This window comes from Naegleria fowleri (assembly GCF_008403515.1).
Source record: "Naegleria fowleri strain ATCC 30894 chromosome Unknown tig36, whole genome shotgun sequence".
Taxonomy (NCBI): Eukaryota; Heterolobosea; class Eutetramitea; order Acrasida; family Naegleriidae; genus Naegleria; species Naegleria fowleri.
In genome coordinates this window covers 1-24,586 of record NW_025407968.1, presented here as the reverse complement: position 1 = coordinate 24,586, position 24,586 = coordinate 1, and the positions used below count along the sequence as shown (strand labels likewise).

At 37.9% G+C, this 24,586-nt stretch overlaps 11 protein-coding genes across 11 annotated transcripts; 6 read left to right on the top strand and 5 right to left on the bottom strand.

Moving 5' to 3' along the window:
* Nucleotides 1–154: 154 nt before the first annotated feature.
* On the top strand, nucleotides 155–622 carry FDP41_003988 (uncharacterized protein; the record flags this gene model as incomplete). The annotated part of the gene is made up of 1 exon (XM_044707352.1): nucleotides 155–622. The coding sequence occupies one exon, from the start codon at nucleotides 155–157 to the stop codon at nucleotides 620–622; it is 468 nt and encodes a 155-aa protein (XP_044561406.1).
* Nucleotides 623–1,871: 1,249 nt separating this feature from the next.
* FDP41_003987 (uncharacterized protein) lies at nucleotides 1,872–4,124 on the top strand (the record flags this gene model as incomplete). Its single annotated transcript, XM_044707351.1, has 1 exon — nucleotides 1,872–4,124. One exon carries the CDS (start codon nucleotides 1,872–1,874, stop codon nucleotides 4,122–4,124), a length of 2,253 nt encoding a protein of 750 aa, XP_044561405.1.
* A 1,415-nt stretch (nucleotides 4,125–5,539) lies between these two features.
* On the bottom strand, nucleotides 5,540–6,055 carry FDP41_003986 (uncharacterized protein; the record flags this gene model as incomplete). Its single annotated transcript, XM_044707350.1, has 1 exon — nucleotides 5,540–6,055. One exon carries the CDS (start codon nucleotides 6,053–6,055, stop codon nucleotides 5,540–5,542), a length of 516 nt encoding a protein of 171 aa, XP_044561404.1.
* Nucleotides 6,056–7,512: 1,457 nt separating this feature from the next.
* FDP41_003985 (uncharacterized protein) lies at nucleotides 7,513–9,894 on the bottom strand (the record flags this gene model as incomplete). Its single annotated transcript, XM_044707349.1, has 1 exon — nucleotides 7,513–9,894. One exon carries the CDS (start codon nucleotides 9,892–9,894, stop codon nucleotides 7,513–7,515), a length of 2,382 nt encoding a protein of 793 aa, XP_044561403.1.
* A 1,134-nt stretch (nucleotides 9,895–11,028) lies between these two features.
* FDP41_003984 (uncharacterized protein) lies at nucleotides 11,029–12,045 on the top strand (the record flags this gene model as incomplete). Its single annotated transcript, XM_044707348.1, has 1 exon — nucleotides 11,029–12,045. The coding sequence occupies one exon, from the start codon at nucleotides 11,029–11,031 to the stop codon at nucleotides 12,043–12,045; it is 1,017 nt and encodes a 338-aa protein (XP_044561402.1).
* A 58-nt stretch (nucleotides 12,046–12,103) lies between these two features.
* On the top strand, nucleotides 12,104–14,302 carry FDP41_003983 (uncharacterized protein; the record flags this gene model as incomplete). The annotated part of the gene is made up of 3 exons (XM_044707347.1): nucleotides 13,066–13,085; nucleotides 13,149–13,936; nucleotides 14,031–14,302. 3 exons carry the CDS (start codon nucleotides 13,066–13,068, stop codon nucleotides 14,300–14,302), a joined length of 1,080 nt encoding a protein of 359 aa, XP_044561401.1.
* A 156-nt stretch (nucleotides 14,303–14,458) lies between these two features.
* FDP41_003982 (uncharacterized protein) lies at nucleotides 14,459–15,046 on the bottom strand (the record flags this gene model as incomplete). Its single annotated transcript, XM_044707346.1, has 1 exon — nucleotides 14,459–15,046. One exon carries the CDS (start codon nucleotides 15,044–15,046, stop codon nucleotides 14,459–14,461), a length of 588 nt encoding a protein of 195 aa, XP_044561400.1.
* A 499-nt stretch (nucleotides 15,047–15,545) lies between these two features.
* On the bottom strand, nucleotides 15,546–16,142 carry FDP41_003981 (uncharacterized protein; the record flags this gene model as incomplete). Its single annotated transcript, XM_044707345.1, has 1 exon — nucleotides 15,546–16,142. One exon carries the CDS (start codon nucleotides 16,140–16,142, stop codon nucleotides 15,546–15,548), a length of 597 nt encoding a protein of 198 aa, XP_044561399.1.
* A 1,200-nt stretch (nucleotides 16,143–17,342) lies between these two features.
* On the top strand, nucleotides 17,343–20,805 carry FDP41_003980 (uncharacterized protein; the record flags this gene model as incomplete). Its single annotated transcript, XM_044707344.1, has 4 exons — nucleotides 17,343–18,275; nucleotides 18,364–18,567; nucleotides 18,710–19,744; nucleotides 19,876–20,805. 4 exons carry the CDS (start codon nucleotides 17,343–17,345, stop codon nucleotides 20,803–20,805), a joined length of 3,102 nt encoding a protein of 1,033 aa, XP_044561398.1.
* A 260-nt stretch (nucleotides 20,806–21,065) lies between these two features.
* On the top strand, nucleotides 21,066–22,295 carry FDP41_003979 (uncharacterized protein; the record flags this gene model as incomplete). Its single annotated transcript, XM_044707342.1, has 1 exon — nucleotides 21,066–22,295. One exon carries the CDS (start codon nucleotides 21,066–21,068, stop codon nucleotides 22,293–22,295), a length of 1,230 nt encoding a protein of 409 aa, XP_044561397.1.
* Nucleotides 22,296–22,526: 231 nt separating this feature from the next.
* Nucleotides 22,527–24,586, bottom strand: FDP41_003978 (uncharacterized protein; the record flags this gene model as incomplete). Its single annotated transcript, XM_044707341.1, has 1 exon — nucleotides 22,527–24,586. A coding segment is annotated over one exon (2,060 nt), but the record flags the coding sequence as incomplete, so codon positions are not given.

The following is a 24,586-nucleotide window of genomic DNA, read 5'->3' as shown; positions in this document are numbered from 1 at the left end:
TGGATTTTGCTTGAGGGACAGTCAAGTCAGACCACCGTTGTTGTATTCATCCATTATCAATCAATCCTAATCATTGCATACACTCTCACAGAGCTTAAGATCAAAAAAAAAACTCATCATATCTCTCTCTCATTACGACCACCTGATCAACAACATGTCTACCGAACAACAACACCACGTTCCACAAGCTGTCCTTGATGAAGTCTTGAAGAAGGAGAAGGAATTTGAAAAGACTCAAGAAGCCAAGAAGGAACAAAAGGAAAAGATGAAAGGAGCAGTGTTTGATGAATTGAAAGAAAAGGAAAAGGAGTTTGAAAAGACTCAAGAAGCCAAGAAGGAGCAGAAGGAAAAGATGAAAGGATCAGTGTTCGATGAACTCAAGGAAAAGGAGAAGGAATTTGAAAAGACTCAAGAAGCAAAGAAGGAACAAAAGGAAAAGATGAAAGGAGCAGTGTTTGATGAATTGAAAGAAAAGGAAAAGGAGTTTGAAAAGCTTCAAGAGGCCAAGAAGGAAACTGGTGAGAAGAAGAAGAATTTGCAAAACGAATTGTTGCATTCCCATGTTCAACTCAAGCACGTTGAAACCAAGGAGACTCATGAGCCTCCAGTGAAGGAACAATAGGCCTTGAATTGATTGTACACTATCATCATTGAAAAGTGTGTGAGTCGACATGATCTCGGAGTCATCATCAATAATGGATTATTTGATGATGATCAAATATTCTTGATTGCTAAAAATTGATGATGATCGGAATCAGTAAAGTATCAATTTTCACACAACACCGATTTTCAATTAGTGATCAATATGATGATAAACAATCTTCTGAACCTTTCATTCAGATCAAATCTCATTTGATCTCGATTAACAACAGTAGAGATCAAATGAGATTCGATCCAGACACACCTTCTGATCTCACCACGGTGGTGATGGTGGCAAGCTTCAATACTCACCAGTATCGGTGTTGTGTGAAAATTGATACTTTACTGATTGATCATGAGCTGGATTCAAAATGACAAGTGCATGAGGATGTCCACATGAGACCATTTGAATCATGCAACTTTCTGAGAATATATTACTCGAGATGTTCTTCTTGAAATAGTGGATTGATATTGAAGGAATGTGACAGAGTTCTTATGATGAAATCAATGTGTGACGCATTTGAGGATTCTTTGTTTGATTTATGGTACGGAGTTCATTAAACGTCTCGAATAGCTTTGTTTGCTGAAAACTTTGATGGCTGACTGTAAGATCACAAATATTCTTCTCATCACTGAACGGTGCCGAGAGATTTTTCAAATCAACGTGCATGAAAAACTTTTATTATGAATGACCATATCTTGCATCTTGACATTTATGAAACAAGGGATTCCAAAAACAAACCAACCTTGGTGCATTCCATGACAGCTCCAAAAAAGTTCCAACTACAATAATCATTGAGACACTGTGCAAAGACTATAATGATACTACTGCCACTCATGTAGAGACCCATGGAATGAAAGGAATTTCGCGACAAGTGACTTTTTCATGTGCACTTTTACAGAAACATGACAATTTCAGAACCAACTTGTTCTTGAAGACACCTAAACAATAACAACCATCTAAAAAAATCACAACAAACGTTTGTCTGATAAGATCATCAAAAGATCAACTGATCTTCTCTATTCTTCTCTCATTGTTGTTCCTGAATTCAATTGTATCATTATTATTATCAGAGAGATCTCTCACTAGTTGTTGCATTCAATTCTCTTTACAACCTCGTTTCTTCTAAATTCATAGAGTTTCAGAGTCATCATTCTCACTTGTTTAATTATCACTTTTCTCTCCCCCGCTTATCGTTCATTCTCTTCTTGTCGACTCTTGAACTTTTATAATGAAAAAGAATACCTCTCCTTTTTCTTCTTCCAATAGTAACAACCATAAACACTCCTCTTCCTCTAAAAAAGATTCTCCCAGAAAACAATCTTCATCCAATCAAACCGCCATATCTGTCGTGTGTTTGTCTGTGAACATTTTGTTAAATCCAAAAATTCATATTTTGGCTGGAAATTCTTCCACAGCCAACACCTTGCTCTATTTTCATCCCTCGAGTGTTGGTTCCAGTAGTGGAAAACACGCTTCCTTCAATAACAATAACAACCCCTTTGGTTCAGGTTCACCTCAATCGACCGGCAGTTCATCTTCTTCTTCAAATGGAGGACAAGTCAATAACAACAACTTTTTAAATGTCACTTCTCCTGGCTCTCATTATTCCATGACGATTCAAGATCGAGAATGTTACTCTCAAGATTTTTATCATTGGAGTCAACAATCAATGAATGGTTATTGTGAATGTTTGAGTGAATGTTCAGAAAATTCCACACAAGCGCTTGTGTATGATTCTTCTTCTGGAATTTTGTTTCCTCCATCAACAGCAACAAATTCTGAAAGAACTTCGAGTGCGAGCGCTTCTGGAGCTTTGAATGATCAACAAGCAATGAGGACTGGATCGACCAGTTTGAATTCTTCATCGAGTTCTTTATTTGGTTCTTCCAACTCTTCGTTCATGCCCAATCCAAATAATACGAATGGCAAATGTCAAGACGAACCACTCAAATCCACTTCTCAACTGAGCGAAGAAATGCAACTTCAATGGATTGACTATATGAAAAATCGATTTTTGACCTTTGTCGAAGACACTGCCAAATTGGCAAGTGAAATGGAAATCAAAATGATGTTCGTGGAATTGTTCTATGATCCCGTTCTTGAAAAAGTTCCTTCCAAAGTGTTCAAAACAGTCGAAGATGTCTACATTCGACTGGATGTGTTCTGTCGAGCTTTGGTTCATTTGAAACTTCCATTCGAAATTGTGGAATTTGAAAAGTTAAGAAATGAAGCCTTACAAAAACATGGAAATTCTTATCAATGGTTCTATTTGAAATATTTACCATCCTTACTCAAAAAGCAACAACTCTTCAAACATGAATATTTAAAAGACTTTTTAGAAGAACAAATGATCAAGTGTGAACAACCTCGATTGGTCTTGTTGAACAGTGACGATGTGGCAGTTTCGAATAGTTCTAATATTTCATCGAATCCTTCTCCAAGAAGTTCAATTCCACATCATTCAAATGATTGTTCATCTCAAACAGCGGGTTTGTTGGATGAAATCAAATTATTGTGTCACATGTTCTTGATTGAACTTGGAGATTGGTTTTCTCTCTTTGAATACAAACAGAGAAAAAAGATGAAGAAGTGGTTTGAAAGAGGAATTAAGAATCATTGCATTCCAAAATATGTGTTAGAGATTTATAAAAAAAAGAAGGAAAAGAATGAAAAGGCCTTTCGAGAGTTCAAGTTTAAGGATGAAGATTTGAATATCAAACATGTGATTGATTCTGATTGGACCTTTACCAATTGGATGTGTCATGAACATACCAATGATTGGTATGTGACCTATTCAAACATGCCAAATGTCATTCAATGGAATTCCGACGAAGATCACTCGGTCGGAAATTTGGAATTGAGAAATTCCAAAATCATTGGCTACCTTGATCACCCGTTGGGACAAGTGGTCAAATCCACTCACTACGACTCTCATCTCGAATACTGTTTCAAAAACGTGGAGTGGCACTACTACACGCCCATCAACGCTTCGAGTAGCACTCAAAAGTATCCAGGTGCCTTAATGACTGCTAAATTCGATTTTGGTCCAATGTTTTCATTGCGAGGTGTTCAATTTGTCTTTTCGAGCAAATCTCAATTTTTAGGTGACAAGATGGTCGAAAATGCCTTTCTGTTCAAATCGAGTGATTTTGTCAAGACGGAGGAAATCAAAGACTTGATCAAGTGTCCCTTTGTTGGAAGTCGAATTTCCATGATGGTCGATAAGAATCGAACACGCTATGTCGAAGCTCGAACATCGAACTTGGGAGGTTTCCTAAATAAGAAGATTATCTTTACCAATCCACTCTCTGCCAAGAAGTTGTGTCTCGATAATTATCATGGAATTTTAAAGGCCATTCGAGAAGCAAAAGAGAAGGGTTATGCCATGCCTTCTTTTGCTAATAATTATTTAGCGAAAATTCTCTATGATTATTGCAAGTATTATTGTGGAGTGGATTTGCAAAAGAATGAATTGGAATGAGTGTGAGTATGAGTAAGAGTGAGTGGTGGTGGTGGTAACGATGATGGTGGTGAAATATATAAACTTGAATTTCAACTATTCATTTGGGTAATTGATCAATTTTGAGTGTTAAGAGTTCACAATACTGTTACCAAGTTTTGGACATTTGAAGACTCTTTCGAATCATGTTGTTGAACCCAAAGTCGACGACTACTAATAATTCATCGTCGTCGTCGTCATCGTCCTCTTCAAAGGACCTTGGCTGTCCAATTCTTTCATTTCATTGGAAGTGATAGAAATTTCTTTCCTGACATTTGGATTCGAGGGTGATGATAATTTAGTGGTTCATTCTTGTGATGTTATGATTGAGGTTGCAACCCTTCAACCGCTAATGAACAGACTTGACTGTGGAAAAACAGTTTCCAGCTGAGATTCAATTCTACCCTTCAATTCTTGTGCACACGGTGTGGAAATATTTGGTCCTCCTATTTTATTGTGTGACAAGGTTGTATGTACACAAATTCCAATCGATGTCTCAATCACGATTCTTGATGCAGTCCAAGGATTGTCTCATGGTCTCTTTCTACGACATTGGTCGTGTTAATAGAATGTATTCTCTCTCAACATTTGGAAAAGACTCTTGATGGACCAAAATAATCCAAGCATTTATCTGGAACAGCTGATTGTAAAGTTGGGCTTTTTTTTGGATGAGATAGAGATCCTCATCAAACCTGTGTCGAGATTATGAATGTGTGAAAGAATTCTATACACAATTCCGAATGTTATACGTTCACAAACTGCTGAAGTGATTCCTGATGACCAGTTTGTGAGTCTGATATGTTCAGAACGAAGTGAAGGGCATGAATGTTTTGATTGTAAACATTAAAAGAGTTTGGTTGAGATACGAAAAATGCTGAATAAAGTTAATTGACAAAATATGCAGAAAATTCCACAAACACCGGACCTTTATCAAGGTCGGATGTTTGGAGAGACCACAAACCCATTTGTTCCTTTAATTTAACCAAACGATTCTTGTTGTTTACGTCTTCGAAACAAATCCAATCCAATCCCAAAATCCGATCTATTCAAGTACAAAATAAATATTGTTTATTGGCCTTCAATATTTGTCATAAAACTACATTGGACTTCGTTTTCGTATAGATACTACTTCTGAATGTCGAATGTTTTTAACAGGATATATCAAATATTAACAGATTACATGCTTGTGTTGAGCAACTGTTAACATGGGATAAGTTGAGTCCATGATTCAAGCAGAAGGCAAAAGTAAAACAGTTTTTTGTCTATTAATGCATATGGTTTTCGTTGGTGTGTAAGGTTGAGTTGTCAATTATTGTAAAAAGGTCATGAATAGGTATATATAGAGTTGATGGATATGATATGTCAATAATGATATGTATCGATTACCAGCATTGTCTTCAAAGTTCTAAGTCACAACAATTAATAATGTTGAAGGGCGGAGAGCAGTCTTGGATCCAATATAAGGTGAGATGCTTCTTTCTTGTTCTTACATTCATTACACGTTTCTTATCGAATTGTTGATAGCACTGATCATCATAATACAAATATAGTATCTTGCCTTTTTGTCCATGATTAGTATGATCGTGAAGTTTGTTCTTTTGCTTTGTTTTTCTTTTTGGCTTGGCTTTGTCGGTGGATGATTGTTTTTTAGCTTGTGTGGTCCTTCTTGTTTTGCGAGGTTTGTTCTTTGGATTGTATTCTTTTTCTTGTTTTGATGGAGTTGGTTGATTCAATGTTGATAATGAATTCTCATCTTTCTCAACTGGTGGATCGTTAGTTTTCTCAACTGATGGATTTTCTCTAAAGGTGATTGCGTCACATAGATGATGTTGTAAAGATTGTAACAAGTGAAGCGAATGATCTAATGGCTTTCGTGCCTTTTCTTCAAGCCAATTCCCAAAGGGATTGGTCATCTCTAGTGTTAAGGTCCCAATTGCTGACCTTCTATTTAATTTTCTGTTTCTTCATCTCCTATAAGAAGCATGGTTGGGACTGTAGTCTAGTGGTATGATACCTGCTTAGGGTGCAGGAGGTCCGGGGTCCGATTCCCCGCAGTCCCCAAACAATTTTTTTATTCGTAGTCCCCAAAAAATTTTTAAATATTCATCTTTTAATTCATCAAGAGGCATCTCTATGAAATGAACCAATTCTAAAGATTCGTTCTGTCGAGTTTGTAAAACCATTTGTGGCAACTTGAATAGAGATCGATGAATCGACAGAAATCATTTATTCAGTCATCCAATACCAATAATTCCATTATCAAGGGATATCCAAACAGTTGTCTCCAATTTTCTGCTGAAAAAATCAAAAGTTTGTTGCCTTGTGTTCAACTTACGGAAGTCAGTTCCTACAGACTTCCAGAACTTTGGGGAAACCTTCAGCGAGCAAAATCTAGCTGAGTCAACTTTCATCAAAATCAAGATGACAAAGATTTATATTTCAGCTTTATTTGACCAAATGGATATTAAATGGATATTCCACTCTCGATCTTGTTGATTTTTGCAACTTCTTCTTTAACTCATTCCGTTGCATAATTATTTTTTAACACAGACCCCAACTGTCTCAATTATGATCATGAACGGCTGTGCATGCTCCACCTGTCAACAACTTTGGAACACCATCCTGGCTGAATGGCTGCAGGTTTAATCCAATCGCAAACGATTGATAGAGGAATACATGGCAACAGCAGATGGGTTCATATTGACCTATTCTGTAATTGATCAACAGTCATCTGAAGAAATTAATGAATTCTATAAACAATGTTTACGATTGAAGGATTGTGATAAATTTCCAATGGTCCTAGTTGGAAACAAGTGTGAATTGGAATCGAAGCGAGTCATTTCTTTGACGAATGGTCAACGTTGTGCCAAAAAATATGGAATACCATTTATGGAAACCCAAGCAACCATCCAACGTCGAAGAAGCCTTTATCACCATGTTGAGAGAAGTGAGAAGGGAAAAGAAACCAATTGATAACCATGGAGAGGCTAAGAAGCGTGTCCTCTTGTAAGAGAAAATATCATTTGAATAGTAGCTCTCACTTCATCTTAAATTTCTTCTTAACTTCCAAATCTCATTTCAATCGGTTCTTCGGTTGTGTCCTTCAGAAAATCCCTTTTGATGAGTTTTTATAAGGTTTTGTTCACGTTTTTCATTTAGTTTTTAGAGTTTCACTGTTTTTTGACACACTTGAAAAACTGTTGAAATTGAAAGGTCATACAATTTCAACAAGGAATGTTTTTAATGATCAATAAGCTTTTTCATTATTGAATCATCAATGAAATATCACAATTTTGAGTTTATGAATGTCACTTTAGCAAGGGTAAAAAAATTTTCACAGCGCTCATCGAATATTTCACCTTTTTTTGCATCAAAATTGACTCGAAGAATGATGAATGGCATTGAGAAAAGAATCCAACTCGTCCTCAATGGGACCTGTCGGAGGAGTCATTACAGAAGGTACATGAATCATTCCATTCTCATTTCCATCTCGATTCGTTCCTAGACTTGATTGAAATTGTGTCGAAGCATTCTTTCCAAAGTGTGGCGAACTGGATGTGGACAACTTGGGATGAGACTGTGATGAATTTATGACTGGCTTTCCAGTCACAACATCATGAATCATGATCTCATTCGACTCGTTAGTCAGTGATTGTGAGGTGCTTCCTGATTGAGGGTATTGTTCCTGAAGAAGGGCATGAGGATTGAAAATGTCATCATTGAGTGATGACATTGGAACAAATCGAGGATCAATCAAAGAAGTGACCAAATGGTGGTGATCGTTGTCGTGCTGCTGGGGCTGCGGTTGAGTGACAATATCCAATCTTTGGGTGAGTCTTACATCTTTGTGATGATGATGATGCAACTGTTCACTGCCTGCACTTTGGAATTCAACTTGTTGGATCGAAGCACTTCTTTCAAGAGTAATCATTTTTGGATTCTGTTTTTCAATGTGATCCTCCTCTTCGTCATCAATCTCTTCATGATCGTCATTCATGTGACTGTTCGATCCAACCACCAGTGTGTTGGGTGAATTATTGTGAGAATTCTCAATACTCGAACTTTGAGAATTCAACGTACTGCTGTCGTTACTACTGACACCACTCGATGAGGAAGATGTTCCAAATCCAAATAATGTATTTGGAGAGGTTTTCAACTTTCGTTTTCTCTTTCCACTGAGTGAATTCGTTGTGGTTGGATCAGACGAGTCAATTACTGCACCCCCTGAGAGCCATTGATCTTCTTCCATTTCTCCGTTGGAGTGTTGAAGGGAAAGATTTGCTGAACTGTTTGTGGTGCCTTCGGTGGCATTGGAAGTGCTCATGTTTGTGACATACAAGTGAATTTCATTATTGTCCTTGCTCACAGCATGTTGTTCGAGTTGTTGTTGTTTTTGGAAAGTTGCCAAAGCACTCGAAAATAATTCCTGAGGAAAACTTTGGGAATGAGTCAAACGATGTTGTGTCGTGGTTGTCGAAGTTTGAGAGCAACTTTGAGCAAGGTTACCACTCGAGGTGCTCGCGGAGAGTAGTTTTTGAGGTTGTTGTTGTGAGAGACTCGGGTTGTTACTACTTTCAGCATTAGTCAATGTAATTAATTGAGGTTGACCATTAGAGTTGGTCACAATAAATTGACCATTAGGGTATATACTTAAAGGAGGAACCATCTCCGTGTTTGCTGCATTCTGAGACGAGAGTGCAGCCGCCAAATTGGAAATCCCTTCCTTCGACAAGATAAATTGAGAACTCATTGAGGTGAGGTCTTGTTGTTGCTGAGGGAGAGAATGTACAGGAGGGTTTGAAGCATGTTGCATTTGTTGTTGGAAATGATGATTTACCACCAACATTTCATCGTCGAGAAAGATAAAACCTGTAGAAGTTGCCGAGCCGGGATTTGAACCTTGTACTTGTCCGTTTCCAATCAAAAAATTTCCCGATTGAGCCAAGTTGGTGTTTAAGGTTGAAGAAAAGGTAAGTTGAGGTTGTTGTGATGATTGAGGAGGTTGTTGTGCCAACAACAACGATGTAGAGTGGCCAAGACCACTTCCAATGGCATTCGAAGAGGTTGGAACGTTAGAGCTCAATCCTGCACCAACCCCATTCGAGTCGTTGAAATTCGAATGGTTGTTGTTGATCATGAGGGTGGGAGTGGCTGAGGCCGAATGTGCTTGTCTCTTCACAAAACGACCATTCAGTCTCGTTGGGGAGGATGCAGAATTCCAATCTGAAGGAAGACCAACAGTCGGATGGTTCGTACCGAAAGAAGGAGGTATTCCAACATGATGAGGCATTGAAGCATTTGTTGGAGGAGAGGAGAAGTAATGACTCGAATCGAAATCTCCTGTACCTCCAAACGACTGTTGCTGTGAAAGTTGTTGTTGCTGATGCTGTTGTGAATTCTGTCCTGCTTTGAAAATGAAGAAGTTGTTTTGAAATCTCTTATTGTATCGAAATTGTTTGTTCACCTTCAGTGATTTGTCTCCCTTATTGCGAGTTTTGAATTCAACGTCTTTGGTCATGTCCACAAAGTTGAACTTTGCACTGTTGCTGCCACCACTTCCACTCGTGTGGGAATGGGAAGTGTTACCTGGCATGGAGGGAGCACCATACACACCATACGTCGTGGAACTCGTCGAGTGATGAGGATGAGAGGTTGAGACCGAGTTGGAAAAACTTGAAGGTGGACTCGAGTCTTGTTGTTGCACACTCGAAGAGTCCACAAGAAAGTTGAAACCAGATTGTATGGGATCCATCCGAACTATCTCTTTGTTCCGATAACAATGCTGAAGTGAAATTTGTTGTACTTGGTCTTTGATTGTAAGGGTATACAAGGAGGGAACAAGAAAGCTGTTGAATACTAGTTGTGTGGTTGATGTATGATAGTGAATGACCTTTGATCGAAATGAACAAGATTCAATAAGTGACAATGAATTCAAACTGCTCTTCTTTCCGTTAGGATTAACCAACTGTTGTGCGTGGAAGCAATTTTTTGACCTTGAAAAATCAATGCATGATTTCTTGCCCAAGCTGGACGAGTTCTTTAATGAAAAAAAAGAAAAATCGAAGAAAGGATCTGCCTGGTCGTTTCAACCATATGAGGGATATTGTAATTGGTGCCGAAACACTTTTAGTGGATTTATTTTCAAATAGTTTTAATTCCAAATTTGAATACTACTTATGGTATGACGGTTGCGATGTGGAATGTTTTGTGAGAGCTGGAAATAGAATTGTAGACCATTACAGTTTGTTGTCAACCTAATATTGAGCATCAAATTAAGTTTTCATCTCGATTTAATTGTTTTATCTTTTACAAACAATTTGGACTTCCCAATTAAGGTGGAATTTCAAAATTGGGCTACTTGGTCAATCATGTGTTGAAATGGGTCTTTTCTCTGCTGCTGCACATTATTTTCATTGTAATTTTAATATTTTGACAATTTCATTTGAATGAACTTTTTAAAGTTACAACTTCCATGGAATGATCTGAATTGAATGGAAACCCAAAATATTTGAATTTTTCTGCACATGGTGTTACTTTAAAATTGGTGAGATCTTGAACAGAAACCAATTGTGCCCAAGTGTTGGAGAACGTCCATGAGGTGGAGACCAACTTTCTCATTTGAACACTTTTGATTTTCAAGACAATCCACTTTGTGTCTCGATCTCTTCAATTAGGAAATTTAATTAAATCCTTCAATCGACCGGCTTCCTCCAACGACTATTTTCGAACTATCTATCAGTCAATCTAATCCAAAATACGATCTATTTAAATTTCCTAAATGAGCATTTTTGTTTTGTATTGATTTTTGAAAACGCGGCGAAGGAAACAATTTAGTAAATGCAAAGCCCGCCCGAAAAATTACAATTTTTAAAGCACAAAAAAATTCATGTTATCGGCTGCAGAAGAACCTCGAACACCCACTCCGAGTCATCAAACCCTCTCGGGAAATGGTAGTGGTGGTACAGAAGGAATGGATGATCTAAACAACGTGAGTGCCATTCAAAACTCATCAATGAATGGTCTCGATGCATCAGCAATACTGGATCCCTCTCAGTTAGAATCAACAACAGCATCGTCGCGGATTCCTCCCTCATCTAATGCGAATTCAAGACCTAGTACAAGCGCTTCCAACGTGATGGGTGGGAAACAATCGTCGATGGGTTTTACACAAGGAAAAGGAGAGGAATTAAGCCCCGAATTGATCAAACGATATACGGAAGCTTTTAAATTGTATGAAGCAAAAAAATCCATCAAACCAGGAAAAACTCCAGCAGCAGAAGCGGATGACGGAAAAACAAAGAAAGATGGAAAAGATGCCAAAAAACCAGATCCTAAAAAAACCAGTGCCAAAGATTCCAAGAAAGCAGCTTCCACTCCACAACCAGAAACTCCACCTCAGCAACCTCAAATTACTATTTTGAAAAATCATGTACTTTTATCGGAGCTCATTATTTTAATGAGGGCTCTCATGAAAAATCCCAAAGAGAAAGATTTACCTATTTATTTGAGTGTTCTTCCCAACGCGGAAGAAGTGACACAAAGGGGACAATTGACTGTGGATGAATTTTTAAAAATCATGCAACATTCTCCAATTCCAAATCAAGACGATCATTTTACGATTCTAGAAGCATTCGAAACATTTGATAGTTCAAATTTCCAAGGAACCATTGAACCTGAGGAATTGAAAAACATTCTTTTGAACTTGGGAGAAACCGATTTAATGACACCAGAGGAAGTTCAAGAAATTATTCAATTATTCACTGATCCTGAGACCAAGCTCATTCGATACGACGATTTTTTGAAGACATGTCTTTCGAACACAGATATTCATGACCCTCCACCACCAAAACCAAAAACAACGAAAAAGAGTTCAAAAGAAGGGAATAAATCATCTGCCAAGTAAAGGTATCATCACTTGATGATTTGTTTCGAAATGTTGATCAACCAATTATAAAGAAAAAATGGGTCAACAAGCAGCCACACAGTTTAAACAAGCGTGCGACGAAGACAACGTTGAAGCTTGTCGGAATTTGCTCATGTCCAACGAAGGAAATCAGTTATTTAAATATGAATTTGAAAATGTAAGGCATTATCAAATATTTTAATATTAAAAACAATGATGAATGATGATCGACATGGTTCAGTCAAGGGTAAGAACTGCTATTTACACAACGGTTGTGTCAATGACAATTTAAACTGCTCACAATTACATACGTTCGAAAAAGACGTTATTAATGGTTGCAGTTCGGAGTGGAGCCACCAAAATTGTTCGAATGTTATTCACGGATTTCCGTGATCAAATTATTTCCATGATCGATCATGTGGATGTACGTGTTTACTTTATTAAAGTGGTTTCATTTGAAACGATGATTTGAATTCTTCATGGATGTACTAGTGGGCAAAATACGTGAGTTTTCAATCAATAATGAAAAAAAAGTTTAGCATTGAAACATAATTCTTGTTTTGAAACTTTGGATCAAAAAAGACTGCATTGCATTGGGCATGTTGGATTGATAATTTGGAAATTGTGAAAATTTTAATCGAAAATGGAGCTAACGATCAGCTTGTAAATGTGAGTAGTTGACAATTCAACCTTGTGTGAATTTCTCATCACTTTCTTTGAAAATTCTTAATTTTTAAATGATATTCAATTAATTATTGGAACATGTTAGGAAGAGGGAAAGAGAGCCATTGATGTGTGCAAGTATGGAAAAAAAAACTGGAGAAACTTTCGAGTATCTCAAGTCCATGTCACCTTCTTTTTTAGAGTTGTAAGTTTGACGACTGCATGCACATTTCACAAAATTTATGGAATGTTATTAAATTTCTCTAAAACTTGTGGAAAAGAATGAAGAAAACATTACAACCCATGAAATATAATCACTCAAGTTATAAACCTGGGAAGAAAAACCAAGATTATACCATGAAAGACAATGAAGATGGGTTTGTACTTTCTATTCTATTCCATCCTTTGCAACATTTTGTAATTTTTGAATGTCACACAAGATTTGTGGAAATTGAAAAAGTAGATTCAGCTACAGAACAATTCCATCAACAACAGGAACAACAACCTGTCATGCCCTCCATTTACACAACCCTCACCAAGCAACAAATGTTTCAAAATATTACAAAAAGTTTTCGTGGAGAAGAATCATTTGCTACCGATCAACCACAAGAGTTTCAACCATTAGATAATTTATCCTCTCGACTTCGGTGTACTTCACTCGATTGCATTGAATTGGGAAATTTTGTTGGAAAAGGGGGAGAAGGAAGAGTTTACTCTGGACGGTGGAAAAAGTCGCAAGTGGCCATCAAAGTAATTTCGCATCCATACATGACAAAAACACTCGCTAATCATCTCGATCTCATTATGAACATTTCGAATAGTTATTGCATTCCACATCATGCCTATACGTATGATTCTGATAATTCAAAACTTTATATTATTATGGAAAAGATGGATTGCAGTTTGTGGGAATTTATCATTGAAAATAAGAAGCGCCTGAGTGTGAAAGAAAAAATTGAAATTTTTTTGTGCATTTCGAAGGGAATGTTTTATTTACATGACATGAAACCTCCTATTTTGCATTTGGATTTAAAGTTGGAAAATATTTTAATGAATGTTGGACAGAATGGAAAGCCAAGTCACGTGAAATTGACAGATTTTGGTCTTGCTCAATTTAAAACGACAGATTTATTGGTGTTGGATTCTCCTTTGGGGACATTACGGGCGATTAGTCCTGAAATTTTGAGGAATGGAGAATGTTCTGAAAAGTGTGACGTGTATTCGTTCGGTAGGTATTTTGGAGCTCCATTTTTCACCTTTGGCCATGTGGTACATGATTGGGTTTAATTACCTTAATACTCGAACATGTTGAATCAACCCAGGAATTCTCATGTATGAATTATTATTTTCCAAAGTTGCCTATGTGGACGAAGACGACTCCGTTGATGGCAATGAAATGATTTTAATGGCAGTGGCCAATCAAAACAGAAGACCTAAAATTCCACTCATTCACGACAAGTATTGTGACAATGAACAAGAACTTCCTTTATTTGAGGAATTGTTGGATTTGATGCAAAAGTGTTGGAACAACTCTCCAAGCGAAAGACCAAGCTTTGATGACATTACCTCAACTCTTGAGAAGTTGTTGCTTTAAGGATATGAATGTGATATTCACAATGATGCATTCTCCTTCATTTAATTCGTTACCAACAGTTTGTGAAAATGTTCTTAAGCAATGTTGAAACCAATGTCTGACCTCATTTCATCAGAAGATATACCTCCCTTGAGTGACATCCATTCCCAAGTCCTCTTATTTCATGAATAAATTTACAATTGCAGGTCTTGACATTCGATTCACAGTTTTTCTTCCTTCCTTCACTTCTGACTCTACATCATATAATTTGTCTTGAATGTGTTTCATTTGCTCTGAGTGTTTTCGAAGCATCGCTGCAGAATCTTGGGCTATTTGTTCTGTTTCGTTCAACACTTGATTTGCCATCTCCAATGTTTTGCTGGAATGGGTCAAAACTTGTGTCGAGTGAAGCATTCGTTGTTTGTATTCATCCTCGTTCAATGATGATGACGAAGAAAATCCAAAATGATCATTTTCGCCACAAGATGTTGAAGTGGATTGTAATAAACTTGATTTCTTCAATTCTTGTTCGAATTTTTCAACTTGTTTCTTGTAATAATTCACTTTTGTTTTGAATTCTCCTTTTTGTTTTGCATTGGTGATACTTTGAATTTCGATATTCATTTGTTTGATGAGAGTTTTAGCGGTATGGATATCCTTCTCTACTTTGGAAGAACCTTCCGATGGCACTGACTTGATATGGGAGGCAATTTGAGAGAGTAGTTTCTCTAAATCGGAATCGTAACTATTCAATAATTCCGTCATGGTGGTATGTTGTTCTTTGGTGGTGTGTTGTTGTTTTTTGCAATTCTTTTTAATAATCAAAGTCACGATTCAATTTCACAACGAAACATTTTTTTGAGTGAACTCGGTAATTCGACCGTTGTGTTAAAGCAGCAACATCACCAATTTAAAAAAAGAAAAAATTCTTTAAAACCATTTTGTTCATGTTTCTTAATTTGTGACACTCAAAGACACAAACAGCGTGATGACGTTTCGCCGATTCAGAGGGTAGTGCATGATATTAGAAGAGCTCTTCACATTTTCTTCAGAAGGCTTGGGTTGTTGAAATTTGTCATCATTTCAGACACAAATCCAATACAGTGCCAACCTCAGGATTTGGGACGTTTCGAGAGACAACAAGAAATTATGGGAATGAAAAAATAAATTAAAAAATTAATGTAAATTGAGGGTGTTAAATGTTTGTGTTTCCCTAACCCTCTCGCCAGTCATCAATTTTGATTCTTTCGATCCATGTCTTTGATCATCTTTTCAAGTTTGGTCTTTGTTTGAATGACCAAATATTTCGAAAATAAACCGTGAAAGGCATTGAAACTCGAAATAATGGACTTTTTGCTAACGGTTCATTCGCCAAAACTCCACTGCCAAAACTTATTTGAATTTTGTTTACAGAAGAGCCATCATCAGTCTTGCCCTGTTGTTGAGGTTTCGAAATTTTGAACCATTCCACAGTTCCAATAGGCGTCCGCATCAATATTTCATTCTCTGTTTGTTCAATGACTTTGAACATGGAGACATTGTCACCTATTTGAAATTTCAATTGATTGATTTCTTCGGGTTCAGTATTTCCATAGGATGGCTCTCTCATCTTTAATAATCGACTTTCCAAATAAAACAAATTGGAGGTGAAGAAGGAACGAGCGAAATGTGAAACATCCACTGTTGTCATTGTGGAATCGTTGTCATGAATGCCATCGGTTTTGTTGTTTCGACTAACAGACAATTCCGTTCCAGTATTTGCTTTGATATTTGGAGGTAATTCAATGATTGTGGTGTAGTGATCTTGGAAAATCAAATGATCCCCGAATTTCGATTCAAAAGCCTGCAACAACCCTGGCATTCGTTCCTTTCCTTTGATGAAAATTGTTTTACCCTCTCCATCACTCTTTTCAAATTCTTCATATATTTTGTCGATTTTAAAGATGTGTTTGGTGATAAGGTAATCAGTTGAAACCGTCAGCAAGGCCAATGAGATCCCTAAAGATTTCTAGTGGAACATTTTTTTGTTGATTTGGAAGGTTTGGAGTGTGCGATGTCATCTGTGGGTGAGATCATTGCAATCTTTAAGGCGAGGAATGTCAGCAAGGTTAGAAACAGCTGTTCAACATAGGGTTTGATTTGACCAGAATTGTAGATGTTTTTCATGTAAAATCCTTGATTCAAACAGTCATCTTCCAAAATGATTGGTTGAAATACGTGTCTTCTAATTTCAATCAAATGACAAACAATCTTCACTTTGGCGTACATATGCTAATCATGTTTGCGCACATTTCTCACTGAACTTGATGAGCATTCGGAAACTCTAGCTCATATTTAGTATTATTCAAATGAATACAATGATTCTCTGTTCAAGAAGGCAGCCCACATCTGGTACGGACACAATCCATTCCAACTATTTGTCCATTTTGTTCAAATGTTTAGTGTTGTTCTTTTGCTTCATCATCTCAGCCTTTCAGTGCCTATTTATATTCAATCAAATTCTCCTCAAGGATATCCTTGTTCCGCTAATTCAAGCTTGATTTGGCAAAATATTGGACGGTTACCATCTATCTTTCTCCTCGCTTCATTCGTTCGTGTTTCTGGAATTGTGGAATCTTGCTTGCTCTCTCATTCCATTAGAAGTTGATTGCATTCACAAGAAATAGAGAGCACGCACTTTGTTCATTATAAAAAGAAATTGTTTTGAATTTTTTGAACTGAAAAAAACTCTTCATCGTTGGCAACAACAACCTTCTGTTCTGGTTCTGTTGGTCCTCTTTTCAGTTGCTGTAATCCTCATTCACCATCGCATACACTGCATGCATCCAGGTGCTTTGAAAAAGATCCAATTTCAGAATTGGATTTTCACATTTAGATCTACTTGTTAGGGTTGTTATCTCGTTCGTGTTGTTAATACCTTCTCTCATTGCACAAGATACTCCAAATCCAAAAAAGCGCAACCAACCTGAAAAAGAATCACTCCAAATCTCCTCGTTCTCCTTCTTGTGGGTTGCTCTCTGTCCGTTGAAACAAATAACCACCAAGAAGACAGCATCCCGACATGCCAAAGCAACCTTCCTCATCGTCGCATCACGGCAACAACCAAAACAACAGCAACAACAACAATCCCAACCAACAATTACGCTTCAATGACTTGTTTCCCACTTCGGCTTTCCAACGAAGTCAGCAACACTTTCTCCAAAACCACTCTTTCCGACGCAACAATTCTGGACAACAACAAGATATGAATCATCATCAAACGTTTTCTAACCACCACATGGAACAAACACATACCCGGCCTGAATCAGCCTCCATCAGCACCTCCGACAAACAACTTCATCAACAAGCAATACTTCTCGAGCAATACTTTACGCAGCTTCTCAATCAGGAGCCTTCCTTTCAGTCTCTATTGAATCATGAAGGTTCGAGTGGTGGTGTAACTTTGGTAGATCATTTGAGTCAAACAGCAACAAGCACCAGCAGCACTGAATCCATCTATTCAAACCACAATTTTAATAGTTTTACTTCCAATAATAATAATACCAATCCTCATCATTCCTACAATTACATGATGATGAATAACAATTTCCACATATCAATGAATGAGAGTAATGGAAGAACATCCAACAATTCCAATGCAAACAATGCCAACAACAATACTGCTGCGACGAGCACAACTACACCACTTTCTTCCAATTCATATCTTGCTTCATCTCCCCAAAGGAATTTTCTCTCCTCGTTTCCCACTACTTCAACACCCATTGCCGATACCTTGTCTAAATATTTGGAACAATTTGACCAACAATTTGGTTTTGCTCCGAGCAGTAATAGTGGTAGTATGGATATTGGTGTGATAGAGCCTCAGACATCCTCCACATCATCAAGCTTTTCAGGACGTAATACGACGCAACAAGCCAGTCTTGCATCTCCAACAAGTAGTAGTCACACCTCTGTTACAGTCTCTACCCCATCATCTTCATCATCTTCTGCAAAAGTAGTGACTACAAATGGAACTGCGCCCAATAGTATTGATCAGTCATCTTCTACTACTGCTAATTCACACTCTACAATCAATCAAACAGAGAAGAAGAAAAAGAAATCATCTTCGTCATCTACTTCCAAAAAGAAAAAAGCAACAACAAGATCACCACTCATCAGAAGAAGAAGATGGTGATGTTCATCATTCTGAAAATGTCAATATTGATGAAGAAAATAATGCCACTCCTGGCTTTCATCCTATTGCCTGTGTGCCGTGCCGACGTTTGCACAAACGCTGCGACAAGAAGGTAAGCATTGTGATCTGTGTTGTTCACTCCTATGTCATGTTCATGTATATAATATATCATGTATTTATTTTCACTCATGGAATGCAATATGTTTATTGTATTTAAATCCAAATGTGACAACTTGAAACAATATCATATCTAGTACCCATCTTGCTCGAAATGTCTTTCACGAGGAGTAACCTGTGAATATAAAATTCCAAGAAAGAAAGGAAGAATTGCAAAACCAAAAGGGCAACAACAGTCAAATAGTGTCACGAATTTAGAAAAACAAGACAAAAACGACAATAGCAACAACACCAATAGCAACAAACAAGAACAAAATTCAACATCATCCTTGTCCTATCAAGTCGGACTTTTCAACAGTAGTGAACAAATGCACTCAAGCACCAACAAGCTTTTGACAAATATTGTACAAACAGAATCAACTCCGTATGCTCAAGGCACTACGAGAAATCAACCTGAAAAACATTTAGATAAGAGAAAAGTATTGGACCTTTATTATAACGTATTTACTGAAAATATGATTGTTATTGAAAGGAAAGAATTTGAAAATTACTTATCAATGAGGACAAGCACCAATTCTGCTCGTGACGAAGAGGAAGAGATTATTAACAGCTTGAATGAAACTGAAATCATGCCAAACAAGAAGGAAGTCTACGTCCTTTTTCTATGCATAAAGGCAGTTTGTGAACAGAGAGTAGGGCTTGTAGACTTGGCTGAAGAAACTGGAAAGAAGGCACGCGACGCTCTTTCCAAAATCTTTGATGAACATTCCAATTTTTATGTGGCCTGTGCATTTGCTTATTTGAGTATTTATGAGGCAGGCTGTGGTCGTCTGAAAACAGCCAAATACTATCTCAATTCACTCAATTTTTACTTTGATGAGCTTACCGAAGAGGAAGAACAAAACATGACGCCCTATCAGAGAAATTTAAAAAAAATTAGAAGTTTTGTTAACATATGTGCTAAAAACGATCAGGGCGTTTTGCATCTCTTAAAAGACTGGCCAGGTGTCTATGAAAAGATTCTAGGAATTACATTACCTACTGAATGGAAGACAATATTATCACAAGATTTGACTGTAAATAATTACATGGCTGTAATTAATGTTGTAGAAGCATTGTTAAAAGTCGTTCGATTGCACATTACAAAATCTGGAACGGTCAAAAACTTGAAGGTATGTAGTTAATTCAAATCAACTCTAGGTGATGTTATGATCGTCATGATTTTTTCTTAATTACATTGACTTTGACTTGAAATTCCACCATGGTTTTACACTCACCATTATTTCACTCTCCAACCCACTAGGTTTACGACATGGGCCAGACATTTGTCTCTAATGGCGTGAAGATTGGTATTCTCAGTGCTGTCAACCGTGGAAAGGAATTAATTGAGGAATGTGCACTCAAAATTACGCTAGCCACCGAATTAGAACTTTTCGTGTTCGTTCCTCCTCCAATTGTTGCTCACTGTGTAGCCGCTGCAAAAGTACATTTACATATTGTCAAGGCCATTGAGAATGGAGAGCGTCAAAATCCTGAAATTGGCATGATACCATCCATTACCGGAGGAGAACCAACACTTGGAACCATTGATTACTACGAAATACTGAGTAAGGATTTGAGAGCTCTCAATATTTTGGCTAAACGCTATAAGAAAGTGTCCCTTTTCCATAAATCGTTAATGAACGAGATGGAAGACATTATTCAAAGAAAACACATTATGAGTGCCATGAAAAGGGTGTGTAGTAGTTTTTCTGATGATGGACTCTATCCTCCCAACAATTTTGTGAGTGGTTTGTTGAACGACCTTGAGAAGATGCGTACAAACTCTACTACTTCCACCACCATGAACCATCTCTGCCCTCTGCCCTCTACACAACAACAAAAGCCATCCATTACAGATCTAGGTCACAATATCACAACTATCAGTTGTACAAGTGGAGATTTTGGAGGTAGTAACAACTTGTTATCTGATTCAGAAATGGATTTCTCTGAATTTGAAGGTGTACGAAATACCAAAGATTTCTTGGCCACTGTGACGTCAAGTTCCACCGGTAATGAACCACTTCAGGAATTGATTAATGAAAGCTTTTTGGAATCACTCAATTCTGGAAATATGAACATGGAAGATACTCTGAAAGATGAATCATTCTTTGAGCCATTCTTGAATAGTGAAGATGTTCAAGAGTTATTTGCCTCAGATTTTTCTCCACATGACTCTCCTCCACAACAATAATGATACTATCCAATAACTATTCCAATAAAAGAGTTGTTTGGAAAGCCATTCCAAACGCAACACAACATCAAGGAGAATTTTTCACATTTTTGCTCGCTCACTCACCCAGTATGTCAATCAACCTCTTTCTCACTCTAGACGAGGTTTTCATCCATCATCAACTATTTTCAGTGAGATAAAAAAAATCGACTGTTTACATTTTCATTGGGTCTCCCACTTGCACCAAACATTCTGTCCTGAAATCATCCGAAGAAACCAAAATGATTCAAAAAACTTTACATCATTCAATTATTGAAAAACTTAATCCTTATTCCGTTTTACAAACTTCCAACATGACACAACAACAAGTGGATGTTGGACGGGGAGTCACCATTGCTCTCGATGTTGTGTTCCTTGTCTTTGCAACTACTCTCTCCATTCTCATTCCAATTTTATATTATTTTTGTATACATAGAAGACACCATCAACGAGAACATCATCGTGATGATTCTTCTTCTCAACCAAATTTGGATAATTCTCAATGTGGATGCTCCAAGACATCGTGGAAAAATTTCATACTGAGTCTTCCGTTGGGAGAACGTAATGCTCTTGCATTCATTAATGAAAATGGAAGTTTTGCATTGTTTCAATCAACTTGGTTTCATATTGTAATATTCCGAATTGGAGGTTACCTTAATAGAAAACATGATGAAATTGAAAAGAAACAAAAATTGTATAATATTGCATGTTGGTTGTCGACTTTTTGGATTTTATTTCTTAGACTGTGCTGTATTGCATTGGGTGTGAGCACCGCTTACTATGTGGGATCTAGATCAGTCAGCATTGGTGAAACATGGCTCAAATATACACAATTTCTCACCAATAACAGTTTTAACGTATTTATAGTATTCATGATCTTTGTGACATTTTCACATGTCATTTATTTATGCATTGTGATTGGTGCAGCTTTCAGAAATAACAACTCATTATTTCCATATTTTGATCAGGGAGCCTTACCCAAATGGATGTTGCAAATCATGCATATTTATGGTGATATTTTGTGGATACTGGTAGAATTGAATCTTGTCACTGCCACAGTTGTGTCTTTAGGATTCTGGCTTGTTCTCGCTCCAACCTCTAGCGATACTTCCAGGTTTGGAACTTTTAACAATCTCTCTGTTCACGCTTTCACATGGATCATATCCATGATTGAAACTTTCAATTCAGATTTCTATCTCAAATTTTGGCACATTTTCTTGGTTGGCATGTTTTGTCCATGTTATCTGTTGTTCATTATTGGATTAAGGGAAAACTATATTCTCAACAACTTTCCGTACGGAGCACTGCTGGATTATTATCAAAGCAAATTAGCACCTATTATGCATTTGGTGCTTATGGTAGTTTATTATTTATTTTTTGCTGTTTATTGGACAGTGTATACAGTTCTAAAAAAACAAGCGGTGGTTTGGTTGAGTGATAAGGATATTAAGGACATTAAATTGAAGAAGTAATGTGTTATTAACATTCAGCAAATTCCTTTGATATCTTGCAATTGATTGTGTGATGCACAAAGAAACTAAGAGGTCAGAAATAAAAGGCTCCAATCACATTTTGCTCGGGTGGAATTCTGCAACAAAAAATGACAGAGGATCGATTGCAATACATCCTTTTGACTGGATTGGAGTGTGTTTCGAAGACGTAAACAACAAGAATCGTTTGATTAATTTAGAGGAACAAATGGGTTAGTTCCGAGTATTGAAGAGTTTGGTGGAGAAGTTGATTTCTGCAAAACCAATTCGGCGAGAATATCTAAGTACTGACTTATCTGACGCCCATCGACCCATAATCTTGTTGACTTCAATAGACATTCCATTCGAGGAAATTTCGGTAGAAGCACCTATACGTAAGCTATGTCCGGAGACTTTTGTTTTGCTATCCACTAATCTAATTACATTTCGTATTAATTCTGAAATTTGTGTGGTTGTAAGGAATTGATTATCTCGAAAAGAGAATAGAGGTGAATCAGGATATTTAAATTCCTTAACAAGGTTCATATAGGTCTTAAGAATTTGAACAGGACAAAAACTATTTGCACTGATCACTGGATCGATTGGATGAGGTCGATCATTGAAGAAAAAGTCAGTTTTGTGACCAGATTGATTGATATTGATCCAATTTTTCTTCGATTTATCAATCTCAACATCTGACCATTTGGGTTTGGGTTTGGGTTTGGGTTTGGGTTTGGGTTTGGGTTTGGGTTTGGGTTTGGGTTTGGGTTTGGGTTTGGGTTTGGGTTTGGGTTTGGGTTTGGGTTTGGGTTTGGGTTTGGGTTTGGGTTTGGGTTTGGGTTTGGGTTTGGGTTTGGGTTTGGGTTTGGGTTTGGGTTTGGGTTTGGGTTTGGGTTTGGGTTTGGGTTTGGGTTTGGGTTTGGGTTTGGGTTTGGGTTTGGGTTTGGGTTTGGGTTTGGGTTTGGGTTTGGGTTTGGGTTTGGGTTTGGGTTTGGGTTTGGGTTTGGGTTTGGGTTTGGGTTTGGGTTTGGGTTTGGGTTTGGGTTTGGGTTTGGGTTTGGGTTTGGGTTTGGGTTTGGGTTTGGGTTTGGGTTTGGGTTTGGGTTTGGGTTTGGGTTTGGGTTTGGGTTTGGGTTTGGGTTTGGGTTTGGGTTTGGGTTTGGGTTTGGGTTTGGGTTTGGGTTTGGGTTTGGGTTTGGGTTTGGGTTTGGGTTTGGGTTTGGGTTTGGGTTTGGGTTTGGGTTTGGGTTTGGGTTTGGGTTTGGGTTTGGGTTTGGGTTTGGGTTTGGGTTTGGGTTTGGGTTTGGGTTTGGGTTTGGGTTTGGGTTTGGGTTTGGGTTTGGGTTTGGGTTTGGGTTTGGGTTTGGGTTTGGGTTTGGGTTTGGGTTTGGGTTTGGGTTTGGGTTTGGGTTTGGGTTTGGGTTTGGGTTTGGGTTTGGGTTTGGGTTTGGGTTTGGGTTTGGGTTTGGGTTTGGGTTTGGGTTTGGGTTTGGGTTTGGGTTTGGGTTTGGGTTTGGGTTTGGGTTTGGGTTTGGGTTTGGGTTTGGGTTTGGGTTTGGGTTTGGGTTTGGGTTTGGGTTTGGGTTTGGGTTTGGGTTTGGGTTTGGGTTTGGGTTTGGGTTTGGGTTTGGGTTTGGGTTTGGGTTTGGGTTTGGGTTTGGGTTTGGGTTTGGGTTTGGGTTTGGGTTTGGGTTTGGGTTTGGGTTTGGGTTTGGGTTTGGGTTTGGGTTTGGGTTTGGGTTTGGGTTTGGGTTTGGGTTTGGGTTTGGGTTTGGGTTTGGGTTTGGGTTTGGGTTTGGGTTTGGGTTTGGGTTTGGGTTTGGGTTTGGGTTTGGGTTTGGGTTTGGGTTTGGGTTTGGGTTTGGGTTTGGGTTTGGGTTTGGGTTTGGGTTTGGGTTTGGGTTTGGGTTTGGGTTTGGGTTTGGGTTTGGGTTTGGGTTTGGGTTTGGGTTTGGGTTTGGGTTTGGGTTTGGGTTTGGGTTTTGGGTTTGGGTTTGGGTTTGGGTTTGGGTTTGGGTTTGGGTTTGGGTTTGGGTTTGGGTTTGGGTTTGGGTTTGGGTTTGGGTTTGGGTTTGGGTTTGGGTTTGGGTTTGGGTTTGGGTTTGGGTTTGGGTTTGGGTTTGGGTTTGGGTTTGGGTTTGGGTTTGGGTTTGGGTTTAAGGTTTGGGTTTGGGTTTGGGTTTGGGTTTTTGGGTTTGGGTTTGGGTTTGGGTTTGGGTTTGGGTTTGGGTTTGGGTTTGGGTTTGGGTTTGGGTTTGGGTTTGGGTTTGGGTTTGGGTTTGGGTTTGGGTTGG